We start from the raw sequence: 20,781 nt of genomic DNA, 5'->3' as shown, positions 1-20,781 counted from the left end.
CTTTTTAGTTAGTTGTTTTCCGGGGAGGGGCACTAACCCTCTGCCAACCCTTTTAGTCTCCTTGTACGACAAGCAGGGATACTGGGGGAGTATTCTTGAAAAATGGCCAAATGTTTTCAAATATTACATAATATTATAATGTAAGAAATAAAAATTTCAGCACAGTGTAACACATGATTACTTTTAATCAAATTATGTCTGTATCATGTACATCCTAATGTGGGATTAATGAAAGAAAAATAATTGACTTGAAGCATAATTAATTTTGCATGCACATGAAGTACAGCAAACTTTGTGAATTTCAAAGTAATTCTTCATACTTTTTTTCATGGAAAATTTGTCAGTGATACTGTTTGTGTCAAGCCAAATGTCATAAAATATTACATAATATTATTTCAATGTAAGAGATAAATATTATAACGTAAAAATAAGAAAAAGTCCGTGGCCCACCTGAGAACCACCCCATGGCCCACCGGTTGAAGACCACTGCTGGCCAATACTTCTTGTACATGGGCCCCGTACTCCGGGCCCTATACTTATCGTACAGGGGCCCATATGGTTGTGAATATATTATATAATGAAATACTCGGTGTACACTTGAAACAAGGTTATATGCTGGCACACTGCACGACTAATTAGTTTCAGTGGGTCCCCAGATACTGGTGGGCCCTATGGCAATAGCCAACTTACCTATTGGTAAATCTGGCCTTGGCTCTCCCCATGATTTGCTCATATAAGATTTCCACCACGTTGTGCACACAAATAAGCTTTCCCACGTTGTACATGTTTGTAAGATTTCTGATTTCATTTGTGATATTTTATTGATTTTTACACATTTTAGTGTAAAGTATTAGAAGATGGTTAGGGTTTGCATATTGTATATGGTGTATAAATGTGATTTGTGTGCATAATTTTTTTATTGTAATCAACCAGGGCAAAGAAACTTAAATTCTCTGAAATATGGTAAAATATGTTCGCTAACAAATTAAATAGAATTGGAAGCATCGGTCTTAACTCTACACCTAACACAATACCAAAACGTTCCTGAGGGTGAAATGTTACCGCTAAATTACCTGGACGTGCTGAACCGCAAGAAGTATCATGCTTTCCTATTACATACAAGCTGTAGGAAGAATTGTTCAGATACAGGAAATTATTTTGAATGCCTTAGTTCAGTAACTTGTGGCTCAGGGCTTCCTTGCAGTAGCTACATTACTCTTTTTCTCATACTCATTAATCAGTCTCTTAGTGTACTTGCCTATTTTTTTAGCAGCATTGTACCAGTATCACCTGTAAGCAAGATACCACCCTGAAAAGATTTGGGTTTAGGTTTAGACCAGTAGTTTTGGAGGAGTTATGTTTACATACCTATAAAATATGGCTCGGTTATTTGTAGGATTACTATATGGGATGTGCACCTCTAATGCTGTACTTGATTCTTTCTTACAGCAGTGAAGCCTGTTTTTGGCAAGACTGTGAATGGAACATTTAGGCTGATATCTACAGAGAGATTCACTGTGGATGCAGGCTTCAGTTCACAGATGGTTGAAGTATTTAAAACTGTGGACAGCAAAGTGTATGGTATGTACAGAATGCAGAATTTTGAATTTTGTGTCCATCTGTCCATATCCCGACACCATAATCCCATAAGGGGTGGCTGTTTGTCTATGAGTTAATTATTTTATGAGGAGGGACACTAACCCTGCACCAACCCACATGTTGACACATAGGAAACATATAGGTTGGTTATAAAATTACCACCCAGTGTTGTAAATGATTTCCTGGCATACATGAAACCATTAAGCTTTTCACTCAATGTAAAGCCACCTAAAATGGAAAGAAGAGTGATAAAAAGTGACAGGAAAGATGGGAGAAACAGGAAGACAGGAGGGCAGACACAGAAAAGAATGAGAAAGGTGAAGGAAGAAGTAGCCATCAATACATCAAGTGAGTGGATGATGGTTGCCACCACCTACCACCGATTTTGAATTTTCATTCAGTAAAAGTTCATCATATTAATTGATGAAAAGATACACTGTAGCCTATTTGATATGAGAAGAGACTAGCCTTCAGCTTATGAAAGCTGACAGCTGACTGATTGCCCAAATACATTCATCATTAATGATGCATTTAAATTATTTTTTTCATGATTTTTGAAAAGGCATTTGATAGTTTTTCATGTGGAGCTGTATTGAAAATTATGAGATACTATGGTACACCAGAAAAGTTTTAAATATTATTAGAAGCCTGCATGAAGGCACTTTTTGTAAGGTAATGGTGGGTGGTTCTTTGAGTGATCCACATGAAGTTAGGTCAGGAGTGATTCAAGGAGGAGTTCTCTTGCCATTGCAATTAGTTTTGGTTATGGATTATGTTATGAGAAAGGTTGTAAAGGGAACAGGTGCAGGAATTAACTGGAAAGAAAATAAGAAGCTGATGGATTTGGGCTATGTTGATGATATTGTACTGATTTACGGAAGTATTTACGAGATGCAGAGGGTGCTTGATTGTATGGTGGAGGAAGGAGAAAAAGTGGGATTGGTAATAAATTGTAGAAAAACCGAAGTTATTAATATGAACATGGAGAACCAAATCGATTATGTAATTGGGAATAATGTGGTGAATAATGTAGAAAAGTTTAAATATGTGAGTACGATTGTATCATCTAATGGATCATTAAACAATGAAATTGAGGAGAGGATTGACTGGCATGGCGAGCTGTTGGAATGTTGAAATTTGTTTGGAATAATAATATGCTTTCGGTACATACTAAAGTAAAAATTTACAAGTCCATTCAATTTTAGTTTATGGCCATGAGTCATGGTACAGTACAATTGCAACAGATCAGAAAGTATTAGGATTTGAGAATAAAATACTGAGAAGGATTCTTGGCGTAAAGTGGCAAGACAGAGTTACAAATGAAAGGGTAAGGGATATTAGGAGAGTGGAACCAGTTAATGAATATGTGAGACTGTCTCGCTGGAAGTGGCTGGGGCACATACATAGAAAAGAAGGCATTGTAATACAGGATGTACCAGAGTGGACTGCTAGAGGAAGAAGAGGTAGAGGTAGGCCAAGGGAAACCTGGTTGAGGACAATGAAAAGAGAAGCAGGAGAGGAGTGTTGGTGGGACCTGAAGGAGATGGCAAAAGACAAATATTGGTGGAAAGAATTCATCGAGGTGCTATGCATCCCGTGGGGTGCCACAGGAAATGATTGATTGATTGATTGATGAGGGTTACAATAACCATTTGGCAATAAGATTGTCCAAGTAAAATATTATATAGAGTTATTTGCATAGATTAATTTAAAATTGGAGCTTTACAAAGATGGCCTAGGTACACTCGACCCTCGATTTCCCGTACCTCTTTTTCCCGGTTTTTGGATTTCCCAGACACGGGCTGAGGCCAGACAATATCATCAAATGCCGGACAAATGCCTGTACAAGTCCGGGATTCTTATAAAAGTCCAGCCATCATTCTCTCATATAAAACTACAAGCTGTCTGCTGCAAAACGCAGTACAATTTTAGCAAGGTTTTGACTTGATAAAGGCCATTTGTAACACACACAAGAAATTATTTTCATATATGATATGCATCTTGGCCACCAACCTGCTTCACCCCCCCAGTTCCTAACTCGTGGCAGTATCCCATTTGCCTCTTACCTTTCTCAAATGCCACTATAAATAGTTTATTGCATAACATAGTAAAATTCAAGAAAGGCTTGGACACAATAAAATTCATAAGTAATAAAAAAATATATTATCTTACGAACAAAATCAGTGCAATCCATTCCTTCTCACTTAACTCACCTGACTTGGTGTGACTAAATACTGAATCGGCACTTTTCACTGGAAAATATTTTAATTTTTTTCACCACAGTAGCTCATACACGCCTAATTATATGAAATCTGTTAAAAAAATTGTACTTATAACTTAATTAAAAAATTAGGTCTCAGAGCTAAAATGTGCCTGTGTTAACAGATATTTACCCTTCAAATCATCAGTATGCCTTGACAGACTTCTGTTTTGCATAAATATTTGAGTACAAAAAGAGTATCTGCATTGTAAATCGATATTTATACAAAACAAAAGTTCGTTGAGGTGAGTTGTTATGCTAGAGGCAAAACACTTCTGCTAACTTTAAGAAATTTTCCCCCAGAATCCTGATTTTCTGTTGATAATTAAATTAAGCACAAATAATTGACTGAATGTCAAACAATTAGGTGTGCAAATGTATATGGTAGATTAAAATATTTTCCAATTAAACCTTTCACACACGATAAGTTTTGGTAAGTTTTCTGGTGCACAATTTTATCCTGGCCACCTGGCCCCACTGCCCACGCGTGGCAAGTAACACATATTCTCGCCTTATTTTTGCCACTCAAACATCAATATACTGCCATGAAACCTATCTCATCTTATTCGTCGATGTTTGTTCTAGCTGATAAGCACCACAAAAAAACAGGAAAACACGAATAAAACAACAGTAGGTGGCCGTGAATAAACATTTCGCTACGTCAATTTCAGTTCCCAACATCACCATTTGAATGCTTTCCATCATACAGGAAAATGTTATTAGAAGTTTTGATAGAGAATTTCATCAGCTTTCTAATGAGACAAATCTGGTTGTGATAAGATTTGTAGTTTTTGAGAAAATAGCCAAAAACTGAAAGCCATTTTTGAAAAAAATTCAGGGAGCTTTTAAGAACTTTTCTCTCACACCTTATGTTTTTATTGGATAATATTATGCAGAATTTCACGAGCTTTCTCATGAGCACTGGCTGGTTTCGATATCCCTCATAGTTTTCGAGTAAATCGCCAAAAACGATTGGGTACTCTCGGCCTTGCATCACTTTCATGATGTGCACACAATAATCATTATATCCCCGTCTTTTCGTCAGAGGTATTATATTGTTATGTCCTGAACATACATAGAATTCACTGATCTTTATCATGGTTCTTACGGGAAATCGACGGGTACAATAGTTTTGGAATACAGTAATTGGACGACAAACATAGAGTACTCCTCCTCGCCCACAGGCGAGATAAAAACATTCTTTCCCTGCCTCACCCACACCTACATATTTTCGCTCGTTAGGTTTTATTTTTATTTTTTCTTTTTTTACTCAAAGTATACACGTAAAATGTCCTAAGGATTTTGATGGTGCTCTCAGAAACTCGATGTGACCACTAGTCTTTTTGCTAAATACTGATACTGAAGCTGAACTTTCTCACATCTCATATGTGTGTAGGTAAAAAACAATACTTATTTGTATAAAAAATATAGAACTATAGAAATAGGTCAATATACAAATCAACAAAATATGGATAACTCACTGCCTTCAGAGGTGTTGAGATGCTGGCAGGAGCTTGAAGGATTGCTGGAAGATGAGGAGTTATGTAGTGTGTGTGTGTGTGTGTGTGTGTGTGTGTGGGGCTGTGGCTGTGGCATATTTTCTTCTCTCCTTGCGATACATTTGCCAAAAACACATGCGATACATACTATAGATTTCTCCATGAATATTCACTGCATGACACACATATATATATATATATATATATATATATATATATGTGGGTGTGGCATATTTCTTTTCTCTGATACTTGCGCTGTGTTTTTGCTAAGTCAGTCAATGCATGCAATATTTCTCGTTGAACACTCGCTGCACTATTTTATACGTATGTTTCACACTAAACCATATGCAATATAGCACTGTCTGAGATTGGTACAATACCTTTTCACTGAAGTTAGTGATTGTGTGGTGTATTTGTTGTCTCTGATACTTGCTCTAGGTTTGAGCTCAGTCAATGCACGCAATATTTCTCGATGAACACTTGCTGCAATATTTTATACGTATATTTCACACTGAATCACATGCAATATATAACACTATCACATGATTCCACTCTAACCTCCTGTATTATTCCCTTCCTGACTCTATGGCGTACATAATCGCTTGTTTCCTTAGCGACTATGGCATATCTCTATGGCATACATAATGCCTGCTTTGGTAGGTCAGTTATTTCACTCATCCAGGCACTATATGTTTCATATAAGTACTGGCTTCATTATAAAGGTAAAATACTCGCATCATTTACTGGCAGGGTGAAGCAGAGTAGAAACCCTGTTATAACAAACCACACTCCTGCCTCTAGGCCTAACGGCTGATAACGGGCCCCAATGCTTTACAAACAATATATCTATGTTCCATAGACACAATCACTTCACATTATAGTTAAAAACACTGTACAGTCACAATATTTCAATAATGGCTTCTGCCTCGGGTGGGAGGGGGGAAAATGGAGGGTTTAAAGGGACGACTGACGGTTGCTCATCCCCCCAGCCCGGCTAATGGTGAGATACTGAGGTTTTTCTGCTACACATTGTCTCATCAGAGCAGTCAGTGTGTTGCCAATGCCTTACCTTGGGACAAACACGTGCCTACTAGAACATACCAAAATTTGACGCAAATCGTCCAAAAACTTAATTTTTGGCGAATTTTTTTGTGCTTTGGAACGCGATTCGTGTGACTGTGCATCTTCCTACAAAACCACATGGAACGCGATTTATGTGACTGTGCCGGAGAGGGTTAAAATTGCCAATTTGGTCCAAGATTGAGATCACATTCGATGACTGCATGTTTGTATCTTGGTCAGCTGATGAGTGTTGGCCAATGGTAGCAGGTACTTCCCCTTCAGATTGTCAGCATGCCTGGACAGACTTCTGTTTTGCATAAATACTTAGTACAAAAAAATGTATCTGCATTGTAAATCAATGTTTATACATAACAAAAGTCCGTCAAGGCGAGTTGTTAGGCTAGAGGCAAAACATTTCTGCTAACTTTGAGAAATTTTTTCTCTGAATCCTGATTTTCTGTTGATAGTTAAATTAAGCACAAATTTTTGACTGAATGTCAAATAATTAGGTGTGCAAACCTATATGGTGATAGAGATTCAAATATTTTCCAATAAAAATTGTCGATTTGGTCCAAGATTGAGATCACATTCGATGATTGTGTGATTGTATCTTGGTCAGCTGATGAGTGGTTGGCTTACCTTGTGGTGTTCCATTTCTTGTTCATTTTCCTCTTTTTCCTCTGCTTTCTGATCTTCTATCATATCCTCCACATTCTCGTCAACAACTGTCCAAACAACCATTCTTAGGGTTGTAGCTAGCAAAATACTGCTATTGTGTCAGTTATTATTATTGTTAGTGTGTCAGTGTTATTATTTTATGTACTTTGTATGTTTGTTATGTTAGTATAGGTAGCCTACATTGCAGAATGCTCTAGAATATCGGAATAACTGCCAGACAGTATTGGAGAATTTGGACAAAGTATGGTAATAGTCCGGGGAATGGTATGTGGGGCCGGACTTTTGTGATTCCCGGACTTTTAGGGTTCCTGGACTGGTCTTCCCCTCCCCCCCCACCTTTTAGTCCGGGAAATCGAGGTTTGAGTGTACATCTGAAGTTATGAATTCTCGGGACACATCAAAACATGTCCAGGTAAAGTTTTACAAGTGCCATGATTTTTTCCCATGTTCAGGCAAGTTAAGGTAAATTATGCCATTACTGCAATAGTTTGTAAAATCCAACCTAGCTAATATAACAGTGGGAGGACGGGGTAGGCTGCTTGTCGGACATCACTCTTGACTAAGCAGACGAATATTCATATCTGTTTTAGAGCATTTTGCTACTGCATCTGTTTGCATTTTGCTTTCTACTTTCATATCTTCAGTAAGTTTTCTATATTTTTAGTTCTGGATATCCAGTTACAATTTACAGAGCTGTGACAAGGTAATGGACACGAGATATTTAAAAGTGACTGTGACATATAACTTCTTCACCTGTGTCTACCAGGAATTTTTCATTGGAATTCTGATGTTTAACACAGGTTTGGCATGATGTTACAGTGATGACAGTTTACTGAAATTTGTCTGAATGTGGGGAAACAGTCAAGATACTCATAAAACTTTACCTGGACGTGTTATGATTTGTCCTGACAGTTCAAAATTTCACACGTATCTGGGTCATCTGATAAACTTAGTAAGACCCTGTTTTTAAATTAATCTATGCAGATACAGTAACAATGTATAATATTTGGGCAGTCTTATCGTCAAATGGAATTGTAACCCTTATAATAAAAACAATTAAAAATGCATCGTTAATAGTGAATGGACTTGGGCAACCATTTAGCTGCCAGCTTCCAAAGGCTGAAAGTTGGTCTCTTCTCAGATCAGGTAAAATAGGCTATAGTTGTTGTATAACTTCATATGTTATTGACAGAGATGGAATTACACTGGTTTACAAAAAATTTGAGGCAAGCACGAAATTAGGTGTTCTAACCTTATTTTGGGGTGCTGATTTGAGATTCGAAATCCGTTTTCACTCATCACCTCTAGGTTTTTAGATATACATTTATGTACATGTTTACATATAGGCCTAGACCCAAAATATTCGCCAAAAATCCATTCACCGTCCTATTTTCATGGAACTTGGTTTAAAATGCACGCCACAAAAAGCTCAAACATGTCAAGCACTACACGCAGAAGGACTGGGGGTCTAGGAGCACTTTCGTGCCTTGGAAACACAGTGCCCAAGAAAATCCTTTGGTGGACACGAACAAGATTCTTCTTCCCCCTCTTCATATCAAGCTTGGCCTTATGAAGAATTTCGTGAAGGCCATGGACAAGGATGGCGCTGCCTTCCAACGCCTGTACACTCTGTTCCCAGCTCTCAGTTCTGCTAAGCTTAAGGAGGGCATCTTCATCGGACCTCAGATCCGGGAGGTGCTGAAGGATGACGTATTCGAGGGGAAGCTCACCTTGAAGGAATTGAGAGCATGAGAAGCATTTAAGGTAGTCTGCCATGGCTTTCTTGGTAACACACGGGCACAAGATTACCAAGAGCGTGTCGAGAAGTTGTTGCAGGCTTATCAGGATATGGGGTGCCGAATGTCTCTCAAGATTCACTTTCTCCACTCCCACCTCAACTTCTTCCCCCAGAACCTCGTTGCAGTAAGTGACGAACATGGGGAAAGGTTCCACCAAGATAATACTAAGATGGAGAGCAACTACCGCAAGTGGAACCCCAGCATGATGGGGGACTTCTGCTGGATGCTCCTGCGCGACATCCCGGGGGCAAAGTACACCAGATCGTCCAAAAAACTCACTTCTGACTGTCTGTAGTAGCATGACGTGTATATATGCTTACATCCAAGTAATGGTAATATTTAGTTCTGTCAGTGTTGTGTCTCTGTTTTGTTAGGTTCTGTAATATGCCATTTTAATATATGAAATAAACTCATTATGTTATAAATACAGTATATGCATTATAATAAAAAAAAAGGGATATGTGAAAGCAAAAAAACTAGAGGTGATAGAGCAAAACTGTTTAGAAATTTGAATTAAGCATATAAAAATTAGTCAAAAACACCTATTCACATGCTTGCCTCAGATTTTTTTTTTTTTTTTTTTGTAAACCAGTGTTATCAGCCTTCTGGTTAATTTTTACCGGATTCATCAAATTGCTCTACAAACATTTTTTTTTTTTTTTTTCTTAGTAATAGCTCACATTTATAACCACCACCAAGCACTGTTTGGCAGTGAGGAACTCCTTAGTCAGTCACTGGTTTGATATGCTGGGTGTATGTACTCCCCTACATTGCAGAAAAAGACCACCACCCTCAGTGTTTTGTTAAAAGGAGACCTTGTGGAATCTGCTCATGTTCCACAGGTGCGATGGTGCTTGAACCAGGTCAAGTGGCTTCTCTTAACAAATCTTACTGTGTTTTTACTCAGGCTGGTGTTGTAGTCCTTGGCTCATCTAGATGTGAACTTAATGGACTGCATTCTGAAGTAACCTTTCTCTCTTAGTTCACCATCCTTCTTTTGGGGAATAGGGAGGGGGTTGGGGGATGTTTGTATAACTGGGCAGTGGAATCATCCACTTATAATGTGGTATATCGGTTCCACCATGGGAAGTTGTCTCCCTCTCCAGTGTTCCTCTACAGTACTTAGGTGAATCATTTTAATAGTACTGTACTGATAAAGCAACTTTGTACTTAGTCTCTTTTTCATCAGGCCTCTTTTGACGTTGATTCCTTCAACTTAGTAGTTACTTCAACAAACAAGGGATGAGGCTGTGGCACACCTAATGTCTGACTTGGCTCGTATCTCTGACTGGGGTAAAAATAATCTTGTTGTTTTTAATGCATCTAAGACTCAGTTCTTACACCTATCAACCTGTCAAAATCTTCCACAGGTATACCCACTAATACTTAATAATATTCAGCTTAATCCTGCATCATCCTTGAACATGCTTGGGGTTTCATTTACTCGGGACTTATCTTAGAAAGATCATATTACATCTCTTGTAAAATCTGCTTCCAAGAGATTGGGTGTGCTAAGCTGACTCCGTTCTTTCTTTACCCCTGCACAATTGTTGACTCTATACAGGGGTTTTATCCACCCCTGTGTGGAGTACAACTCTCATGTGTGGGGAGGCTCCCCACATACAGCTCTTCTCAATAGGGTGGAGTCAAAGGCTTTTCGTCTCATTAACTCTCCTCCTCATACTGACTTCCTTCAACCTCTGTCTCTTCGCCGCACTGTTGCATCTTTATCTCTTTTCTATCGCTACTTTAATGGTCACTGCTCCTCTGAACTGTCTGCATGCATTCCTCCACCTCTACGACGGGTGCGTAGCACCCGTCTGGCAGCAAACTCTCATCCCTTTTCTGTCCAACTCTCTAATGCAAGAGTTAACCGTTACTCCCAGTCCTTCATTTATGCAACAGGTCAACTCTGGAACTGTCTCCCTCTGTCTGTATTTCCTGCTGCCTATAATCTCCAGTCTTTCAAACGCAGTGTGTCCAGGCATCTCAAAATGAACGGATCTTGAATTTGGCTCTCTCTTGTATTTGTTTTCCTCTTGGAGGGAACTGTTATTGCAGGCTCATGGCCTTTGGTTCCTTCGTCTTCGGATAAAAAAAAAAAAAAAAAAAAAAAAAAAAACTGCTGGCACTTTTTCCCATAGGCCTGTGATGTAGTGGAGGAGCAAGTGTGTAGTGGCCTGCAGGGCCTACAGGGCTGCTTGTTTTTATTGTGGAATGCTTAAGCAAAGTGAGTTTTTGAGGAGCAGTTCCAGCACACACATGTTGAATACTTGTACAGGTGGGCATTAAAGAATGCTTGGCATTGCTCTTGGACATCCTATCTACGGTATGTTCAGTTGACCACATCGCTCGTGTTTCGTTGATTGATAAGGATGTGCAGAAGCTACAAGGGATGTATTTGCTGTCTGCCACCAATGCTGAAAATCAGTGAGGATACTGTGTCAGGATCTGAGAAGTCCCTACTGTTTGTGCAGAACTGTTTTCAGTAAACTGAGGAATGATCCTCCATCACCGTATTTTCCTAATCACATGTGTCAGGAGAGACTGGGACAGAATTTCGTTCTCTAGGAAGGGAGATATTCTCTATTACTAATTTCACTTTGTGAAAACTGAATACCACCCTAACATCTTGCAGGGACACAGCTCTAGGACATAGTGTGTTCCTTATGCCATAATATGTTTTCTGGGGTATATTTCTCATGGGTGTGGAAAATGTCAGTGCCTTCAAGTACATTGGTAGTATGATGAGTAAGGATGAAAGTTTGAGAATGAAGTATATACATAGAAGGGTACAGCAGGAATAGGGAAATGAGCATGGCAGTACATATATATATATATATATATTTTTATGCGAGGAAGAAGGAACCAAAGGCCATGAGCCCGCAGTAACAGTTCCCTCCAAGAGAAAAACAAAATACAATATAGAGCCAAATTCAAGATCCGATCATTTTGAGATGCCTGGACACACTGCGTTTGAAAGACTGGAGATCATAGGCAGCAGGAAATACAGACAGAGGGAGACAGTTCCAGAGCTGACCTGTTGCATAAATGAAAGACTGGGAGTAACGGTTAACTCTTGCATTAGAGACTTGGACAGAAAAAGGATGAGAGTTTGCTGCCAGACGGGTGCTACGCGCCCGTCGTAGAGGTGAAGGAATACAAGCAGACAGTTCAGAGGAGCAGTGACCATTAAAGTAGCGATAGAAAAGAGATAAAGATGCAACAGTGCGGCGAAGAGACAGAGGTTGAAGGGAGTTAGTAAGAGGAGGAGAGTTAATGAGACGAAAAGCCTTTGACTCCACCCTATTGAGAAGAGCTGTTTGTGGGGAGCCTCCCCACACATGAGAGTTGTACTCCACACAGGGGCGGATAAAACCCCTGTATAGAGTCAACAATTGCGCAGGGGTAAAGAAAGAGCGGAGTCGGCTTAGCACACCCAATCTCTTGGAAGCAGATTTTACAAGAGATGTAATATGATCTTTCCAAGATAAGTCCCGAGTAAATGAAACCCCAAGCATGTTCAAGGATGATGCAGGATTAAGCTGAATATTATTAAACATTAGTGGGTCTGGTTAGTACTTGGATGGGTGACCGCCTGGGAACACCAGATGCTGTTGGCATCCCTACGTGTAAAGTGGGGTTGGTGGAGGATTGATGCCCCTCCCTGTAAAACAATTAACCCTAAGCCCTTGGCCACCCTGTTAGGGATACATGGCGTCTGGCAATGAATGAATGAATGATTAGTGGGTATACCTGTGGAAGATTTTGTCGGGTTGATAGGTGTAAGAACTGAGTCTTAGATGCATTAAAGACAACCATATTATTTTTACCCCAGTCAGAGATACGAGCCAAGTCAGACATTAGGTGTGCCATAGCCTCATCCCGGGTTTGTTGAAGTAACTGTTGAGATGGGCGTTGCGGGAACCGAATGGAAAGGTGAAGGGTGGAGTCAACAGCATATGAGTGGATAGGGTTAGATGTACTGTACAGCTTAGAAGATCATTGATGAATAAAAGGAAGAGAGTTGGTGATAGGACAGAGCCCTGAGGAACACCACTGTTGATAGATCTAGGAGAAGAACGATGTTCGTCTACAACAGCGGCTATAGAACGACCAGAAAGGAAGCTAGCGATGAAGGCACAGATAGAAGGATAGAAACCGTAGGAGGGCAGTTTGGAAATTAAAGATTTATGCCAGACTCGATCGAAAGCCTTTGAGATGTCAAGTGCAATGGCAAAGCTTTCGCCAAAGTCCCGAAAGGAGGATGACCAGGAGTCTGAAAGGTAGGTGAGAAGATCGCCAGTGGAGCATCCCTGATGGAACCCATACTGACGATCGGAAAGAAGGTTGTGATAGGAAAGATGCCTTAAAATTTTCTATTAAGAATTGTCTCGAAAACTTTTGAAATACAGGACGTTAAAGCAATTAGACGATAGTTGGAGGGTTGGGAGTGGTCACCCTTCTTTGGGACTGGCTGAATGAGAGCAAACTTCCAGCAAGAAGGAAAGGTACAAGTTGGCAGACAAAGACGAAAGAGTTTGCCTAGGCAGGGTGTAAGCAGAGAAGCACAGTTCTTGAGAACAACAGGAGGGACCCCATCAGGCCCATATGCCTTGTTAATACTGAGGCCAGTGATGGCAGAAAATACATCAACTGAAGAAATTTTAATGTCAGCCATGAGGAAGTCAGAGGGGGGAAGTGATGGAGGAACAGCACCGGAATCATCTATGGTAGAATTGGGGGAGAAAGTCTGTGCGAAGAGATCTGCTTTCTTTGTGCGAAGAGATCTGCTTTATCAGTAGAAGAAATAGCTACAGAACCATCAGAGTAGAAAAGAGGAGGGAAGGATGATGAGGTAAAGTTGTTAGAAAGATTTTTGGCAAGATGCTAGAAGGAGCGGGAAGAATTCGAGTTGGAGAGTTGAGAGCATTTAGTATGGATGAAATTATTTTTAGTAGAGCGAAGAACAGACTTAGCACGATTCCGGCCAGAAACGTAAAGATGATGTGATTCAGGGGTGGGTTGGCTCCAGTACCTTTTGTAGGCCTTCTCCTTGTTGCGGACAGCATTAGAACAAGCGTGATTAAACCAAGGCTTTCTTGCGTTAGTCAAAGGATATGAGAAACGAATGTATGATTCCGTGCCCGAGAGAATAACCTCCGTAATGCGCAAGGCACACTCAGATGGCTCACGGCCATGGAAGCAATAATCATTCCAGGGAAAATCAAGGAAGTACTGCCTGAGGGCCTCCCAGTCTGCGGCTCCAAAATGCCACAGACGACGTTTCCCTGGAGGGTCCACAGGCCGTACCGGAGTGATAGGACAGGTTAAGGTAATAAGGTTGTGATCGGAGGAGCCCAGCGGAGAGAAAAGATTAACAGTGTAAGCAGAAGGATTAGTTGTGAGGAAGAGGTCAAGTATGTTGGAGCTCTCTCCAAGGCGGTCAGGGATACGGGTAGGGTGCTGTACAAGCTGCTGTAGGTCATTAAGGATAGAAAAGATGTAGGCTTGTTTACCAGGTGGATCCGTGAAAGGAGAGGAGAGCCAAAGGTGGTGGTGAACATTGAAATCTCCAAGAATGGAGATTTCGGAGAAAGGAGAAATGGATAGAATGTTCCATCGTAGAAGTAAGATATATATATATATAAAACAGTATTGCGGGCTCATTGCCTTTGGTTCCTTCTTCCTCACATAAAAATATATATATATATATACAGTAGAACCTCTCTAGTTCGGACTATACGGGGGGAAGGGTTGTCCGAATTAGCAGATTGTCCGGACCATCAGGGTAATCTCATTCATGAGTTTTCCTGCAGGAACACCAGCCTCTAGTTTATCCAGTATTTTCACTTTACCTGCAATACTTAGCGTTACATGCTTCCTTTTAACACCTTTATTCATTGCAGAAGCTACACTTGCATTAGGGGGCATGGTAAGGAGGATTAACTTTTGAAATACAGCGTAAAAATATAAATGGTCGGTGAACTAGATGATGGAATGAATGCTAGCGTGTGTTTAAACAGGCGCCCATGTTGCGACCTAGCATGATCTGAGACTAAACAAGTGACGATTGCTTTCTGCACTGATACTGAGAATGACTTTAGAATTATTTTCAACATATTTTTTGGAGTTTATTATTTTTAGATTTTTTCGAATTAACAGAAATCCGGATTAACAGGGTCCGGACCAAAGAGGTTCTACTGTATATATATATATACAGTACCCTCGCGTCCAACACGCGTTAGTCCAGCACGATTCAGGTCCAGCACGGAGAGCAAATAATTAGTATTATTTAATACGATTTAATTACTGCAACACGAGTGTGTTAGCGTAACACACACAGAGCTCTGAGAAGTGGGCGAAATCCGCAGAGTTCAACTCTAGGACGATCACCCCCGGTTCAACACGGTCATACTGGACATTCCGATGACGATGATAGCCAATGAAAACTTCTGATCAAGTAGCCTTCCCCGCCCGCTATCGTGACGTGATCGTGATGCTGCCCAATTAAAAACGCTTCTGGTGTCACGTGATGTTTTGTTTAAATTTCTCCCGCCACAGCGCCACTCAGTTGCATAATTTGCATTGGAAGGTGCTTTTTTCTTGCTACATTTTCTGCCCATGTTACTGCATTTTACCCTGCTCACGATGCTTAGGAAGCCTTCTAGAAGAGAACCCCAAGAAGTGTCGACACCTCCCTCAGGCCACCAAACTAGAAAGCATGGAGAGGAAGAAGAAAGGGGAGAGGAAAGTTGACATTGCCAAGGCCTACTACATGAATGAAGCCAACGTGAGGATCATAATAAAAAACCAAGACAAGATCCTGGCAGCCGAAGGCTATCACACGGCACTTCATACCAGGTTTGCCGAGGATACGATGGTAAATCAGAACGGTAACGTGGTAAAATTGCCGACGATACCACGGGCATTTGGAATTCATCTGGATGGATTCCTGCCGAGGATACGACGGGCAAAACAGTGCGACCAAAACCCAGGCGACTCGACAGAGAATGTATCGTACTACAGCATTGAACATTTAGCCTGACACTGAATACATATTAATATTTTAGAATAAATATCAATCGTTTTGAAACCCTTCTCATCAGCGTGTGTACCAGTTTATAAACAAAGTTGCTTCTCCTTATTCTCTACCGAGTCAGCGACAGCGATCACTTTCCACAGTCACGAGACGGGGCTCTGGCAACAGTGTGAGAAGCATGCCGTTTGCCGAGAATGACAGAGTGCTAGGACAGGCAGAAGCAGGACCTTCCATGGCTGTGGACGAAGATAGTGATTCTGAGTGTGATTTCGAAGGATTTATGAGGGAGGTTGAGGAGGAGCAACAGCCATTACCCGCTAGTGATGCCAGCAGCCATCCTCTGGGGACCCAGTAGGACTACCTACAGCCTTGAATACCACCTTCCATTCCCAGCAAGCCCACCAACACTATCCTAAAAGGTTAGTTATCATTCATAGCACAGTACCATTTATCATAATTACAGTAGTACCGATATATCTATAGGTATATGGTAGGTATTTAGGGTGACTTTTCCTAGGGTTGCTGACATAATTCATTTTTCCCCATAAGCTCTGTTGTTAGTCCAACATGTTTTTGGTCCAACACGTGACCCATGCATGACAATATTACCGTGTTGGACGCAAGGGTACTGTATATATATATATATATATATATATCTATCTATATATATATATATATATATATATATATATATATATATATATATATATATATATATATATATATATATATATATATATATATATATATATATACAGTAATCCCTCCAATATCCGACATAATAGAGCCATAGGCAGGTCCGGATAGTGGTCCTGCCCGGATATTGGGCCCCAGATTTTGGACTTGTACTTATGAACCCTAACTCAGAGAAACACCTATACAACTCGTTCTGGACATGCATAGCACCTATTTAAGACCCAAATCACACCAATAAGGGATATGAAAGACTGAAATGAATGCAAAAGAACCATAAAATGAGGTTTTAGAGGTGAATTTATACAGTATTAAACATTCTGGGTACTTACAAGTTCCTGGCTCCTGGACTGGTTTGAACCGCAAGTTTGCAGTCCACAGTTAATCCTCTGCACTCAAAATTCTAATTTCTTAACACTGCACAACACTGTAAATTCCTGTGTGTTCTCGTGGTGAGGTATTGCAGTTTATTCACTGTTTATTCACAAAAAACAAGCAACTGTGGCTTGCACTGCTATGAGCATCTGTTCTCAATCAGAGTTAGGCTGTGACTGTTGATGATGGGGGGGTAACAGAGTTGCCAGATCGCAACGGCCATATTACCAATCTCCTCAACATTCATTACCAAATTTAACTTTTCATTACCAAATTCTTCACTAATTATATATACAAGTGGAAATACATGTAATCACTCTCCTTATAATTAACACCATGTTGATTATTTTCACGCTATGTAGGGTAGCAGATTAGTCAGAGAGAGCAAACAATCCACCATCTCCATCCTATGTATTCTCATACATGTGAAAAATCCATTTGGTAATACATTATTCTGATTCATTACCAAATGAATTTTTCATCACCAAATTAGCCCACACTTGGTAATGAAAAATACCAAATGGCAACCCTGACAGGGGAGGGGGGAGGGGGGAGGAAGGAAGGGCTGAAGGGACCATGGTGTAACAGCTGCTTGGTGCCAGGCAGCAATTTCAAGTTATGGGTGGGAAAAAAGTCAGATTCTTTTCAAATTTTTTGTGGTTTTTGGCCCATTTTGGGAATATTGGATCCCAGGACGATTATGTCCGGTTAGTGGGGATGTTCGGATATTGGGCGTTCGGATATTAGAGGGATTACTGTATATATATATATATGTATATATATATATAAATAATATAAGGCTATATATATATATATATATATATATATATATATATATACACAGGTAAGCCCTTAATTCACGCGAGGGTTAGGTTCCCAGACCCTTCGCGTATGTGGTAAATTCGCGTATATGTTCTGACCTTGTGTGCACGTAATTATGCATGTCTATGAAGTATATTACATCTGAATAATATGGTTTATGCACTACATACACCTTATATACTAGCATAAAGTTTGAAAAACAACAAAAATGTAAGAAATTTAAAACTGAAACCTGACAAGCACAGGTGTAGGTGGAGACACTTTAGCAATCTGATGCACCAGCCCTCACTGCCTCTCGTATGCTACATTCTGCCTTCTTTATTGTATGAACAGTTGACTCGTTCACCCCAAACATACGGTTCCAAGACAATTCACAGGTGTAGGTGGAGACACTTTAGCACAGTCTGGTACTCTAGACCTCACTGTCTCCCGTATGCTACGTTCTGCCTTATTGTATGAACAGTTGACTCACCCCAAACATACGGTTCTGAGACATTTCAACATCAAGTCAATTCACCATCAAAATATAGATGATTCCCTGTCATTCTATTAATATACTTATTATTGATTAATTAATACTTTAATAACTAATTTTCAGGGGGATTTTATAACTCAAATAAGTAAAAAACTAGTGTACTGTACTTGCTAAATAAACTGGTATGTAAATAAGTGATGGGGAATCGTCCTGACGGAGAATTGTCGCCGACATTCCTCCCTGAAGTTTGTCCAACACTTTAACTTTCTCTGTCAGCAACATCACTTTACGAGTCAGTTTTGGTGTGTTACTACATGCATCACTAGCACTACGCTTAGGCCACATGTTGGCAAACAAATCAAGAAATCACTGGAAGGCAGAAAAATAAGCCATAAATAACGATTGGCCAGTCACGCATGGTTCGACCATCGGATTCAAACTGACTGTGGTGCGTGGTAGACCGACCTCCCACACACATATACACACACACACACATATGTATGCACACGGGCAGCAGGTAGGCATTTTTATATTTTATTTATTTCTCTTGTACAGTATATTAAAATTATTTATTTGAATACTATAATTTTATGTTTTAATTATTGTATGAAAAATTCGTAGATAACCGAAATCGCATGAAAAAAGTTCACGTGAATTAAGGGATTACCTGTATATATATATATATATATATATATATATATATATATAGAGAGAGAGAGAGAGAGAGAGAGAGAGTGGAAGCATGTATGGACAAGTTTCAGAGGAGCGAGAGAGTGCTGTTGATTGGAGACATGAATGGCAAAGTTGGGAATGTACGAGTGGATGGAGTGGTTGGTCAGTGGGGTGTGCCAGCTGAAGTAGAGGGGAATGGAAGTGCTTTGGTGGACATCTGTGCTTGTAAGGGGTTGGCAACCAACACCTACTTTCGTCATAAGATGATCCACCGGTATACATGGAGAGTAATGAAGAGGATGGATGGTTAACTTGTTGAACGAAAGGCAATGATAGACAACGTGTGTGTGGATGAGCGAATGAGAAGACAAGTGTTGGATGCAAGAGTGTGGAGAGGGTGGGGGAATGGAGTCTCGGACCATCAGTTAGGGATGGCCAAGGTAGAGCTGCAAAGAAAGTGGTTGAAGAGACGAAGGGGAAGACAGGAGGAAGCAGCTCCTGTGAGAAGAGTGGAGAAATTGCAAGATAGTGAGAAAATGACAAGAGTATAAGAGCATAGTGGAAGAAAGATTGGGAAGGTATGAGCTAGAGCAGATGGAAGGGGTGGAAGACGTATGTAAGATAATCACGGAAGAAATAGGCGCAGCGTGTGAGGCGGTTTGTGAAGTGAGGAGGAGATGCAAGGGTGTGCAAGGGACAGCATGGTGGAATGATGAGGTGAAACGAGCTGTGGAACAAAAGAAGAAGGCATATGGTGAATGGTTAGCGTGGAGAGGTAGGGGAGAAGTTGAGAGAGAGAAAAGAGAGGTATATGTGAGCAGGAGAAGGGAGGTTAAGAGACTGGTGAAGGAGAGTAAGAAGAAAGTGGATGAAGAGTTTGGGAGAAATCTGAGTGTGAAATGGAGGGAGAGTAAGAAATTGTTTTGGAAGGAGGTAAAGAAAGTAAGGCAGTGTGAAAGGGGAAATAGTAGGGGAGTGAAAGATAGGAATAATAGATTGTTGGTGGAGAAGAGAGAGAAATTAAGGAGACGGAAGGAGCACTTTGAGGATTTATTGAATGTAGAGAGTGAGAGCAGTGCGAGTATAAGTGGTTGGGGAATGGCTGGGAGAAGAAGAGATGAGAGGAGGGAGGAAGAGATCAGTAAGGCAGAAGTAGTGGAAGCGATGAAGAAGATTAAGTTGGGAAAGGCCCCAGGAATTGATGGAGTGTGTGGTGAAATGCTTAGGTATGGGGGTGAGAGTGTTGTGGAGTGGATATGGAAGTTGTGTAGATTGGCTTGGGAAGAGGGAAGGGTTCCAGAGGACTGGAAGTCAGGTATAATTGTTCCTTTATACAAAGGAAAAGGGGAGAAAGAAGTATGTGGTAACCATAGGGGTATTTGCCTTCTTAGTGTGACTGGTAAAATATATGGTAGAATACTCATTGATAGGGTTAAGCATGTGACAGAGGAGCTAGTTGGAGAAGAACAAGGGGGATTTAGGAAGGGAAAGGGGTGTGTAGATCAGATATTTGTTCTAAGATGTTTAGTGGAGAAGTATCTAGAGAAGGGAAGGAAAGTGCATGCTGCCTTCATGGACTTGGAGAAAGCTTATGACAGAATAGATAGGCAAGGTATGTGGAAGGTATTAAGAATATATGGAGTGGAGGGGAAGTTGTTGAGTGCTGTGAAGAGTATGTACGAAGGAGCTAGGGCTACGGTGCGAGTGGATGGTGAGCTGAGTGAGTTCTTTGATCTCAATGTGGGACTGAAACAGGGTTGTGTGATGTCTCCATGGCTGTTTAATATATACATGGATGGGGTTGT

General features: G+C 40.4%; 1 protein-coding gene across 1 annotated transcript in view; it reads left to right on the top strand.

Moving 5' to 3' along the window:
• Window positions 1-20,781, top strand: part of Marcal1 (SWI/SNF-related matrix-associated actin-dependent regulator of chromatin subfamily A-like protein 1) — a 453,729-nt gene that overhangs the window by 54,719 nt on the left and 378,229 nt on the right. The window contains exon 2 of the mRNA XM_080283811.1: window positions 1,450-1,581. Coding sequence (XP_080139937.1) covers window positions 1,450-1,581 — 132 coding nt within the window. The remainder of the gene's footprint in view (window positions 1-1,449; window positions 1,582-20,781) is intronic.

The sequence above is a fragment of the Coenobita brevimanus genome, chromosome 98, assembly GCF_032717465.1.
Source record: "Coenobita brevimanus isolate Jiangsu-jjx chromosome 98, ASM3271746v2, whole genome shotgun sequence".
NCBI lineage: Eukaryota > Metazoa > Arthropoda > Malacostraca > Decapoda > Coenobitidae > Coenobita > Coenobita brevimanus.
Note: the sequence above shows the minus strand (reverse complement) of the source record. Positions and strands in the feature narration are given on the sequence as shown.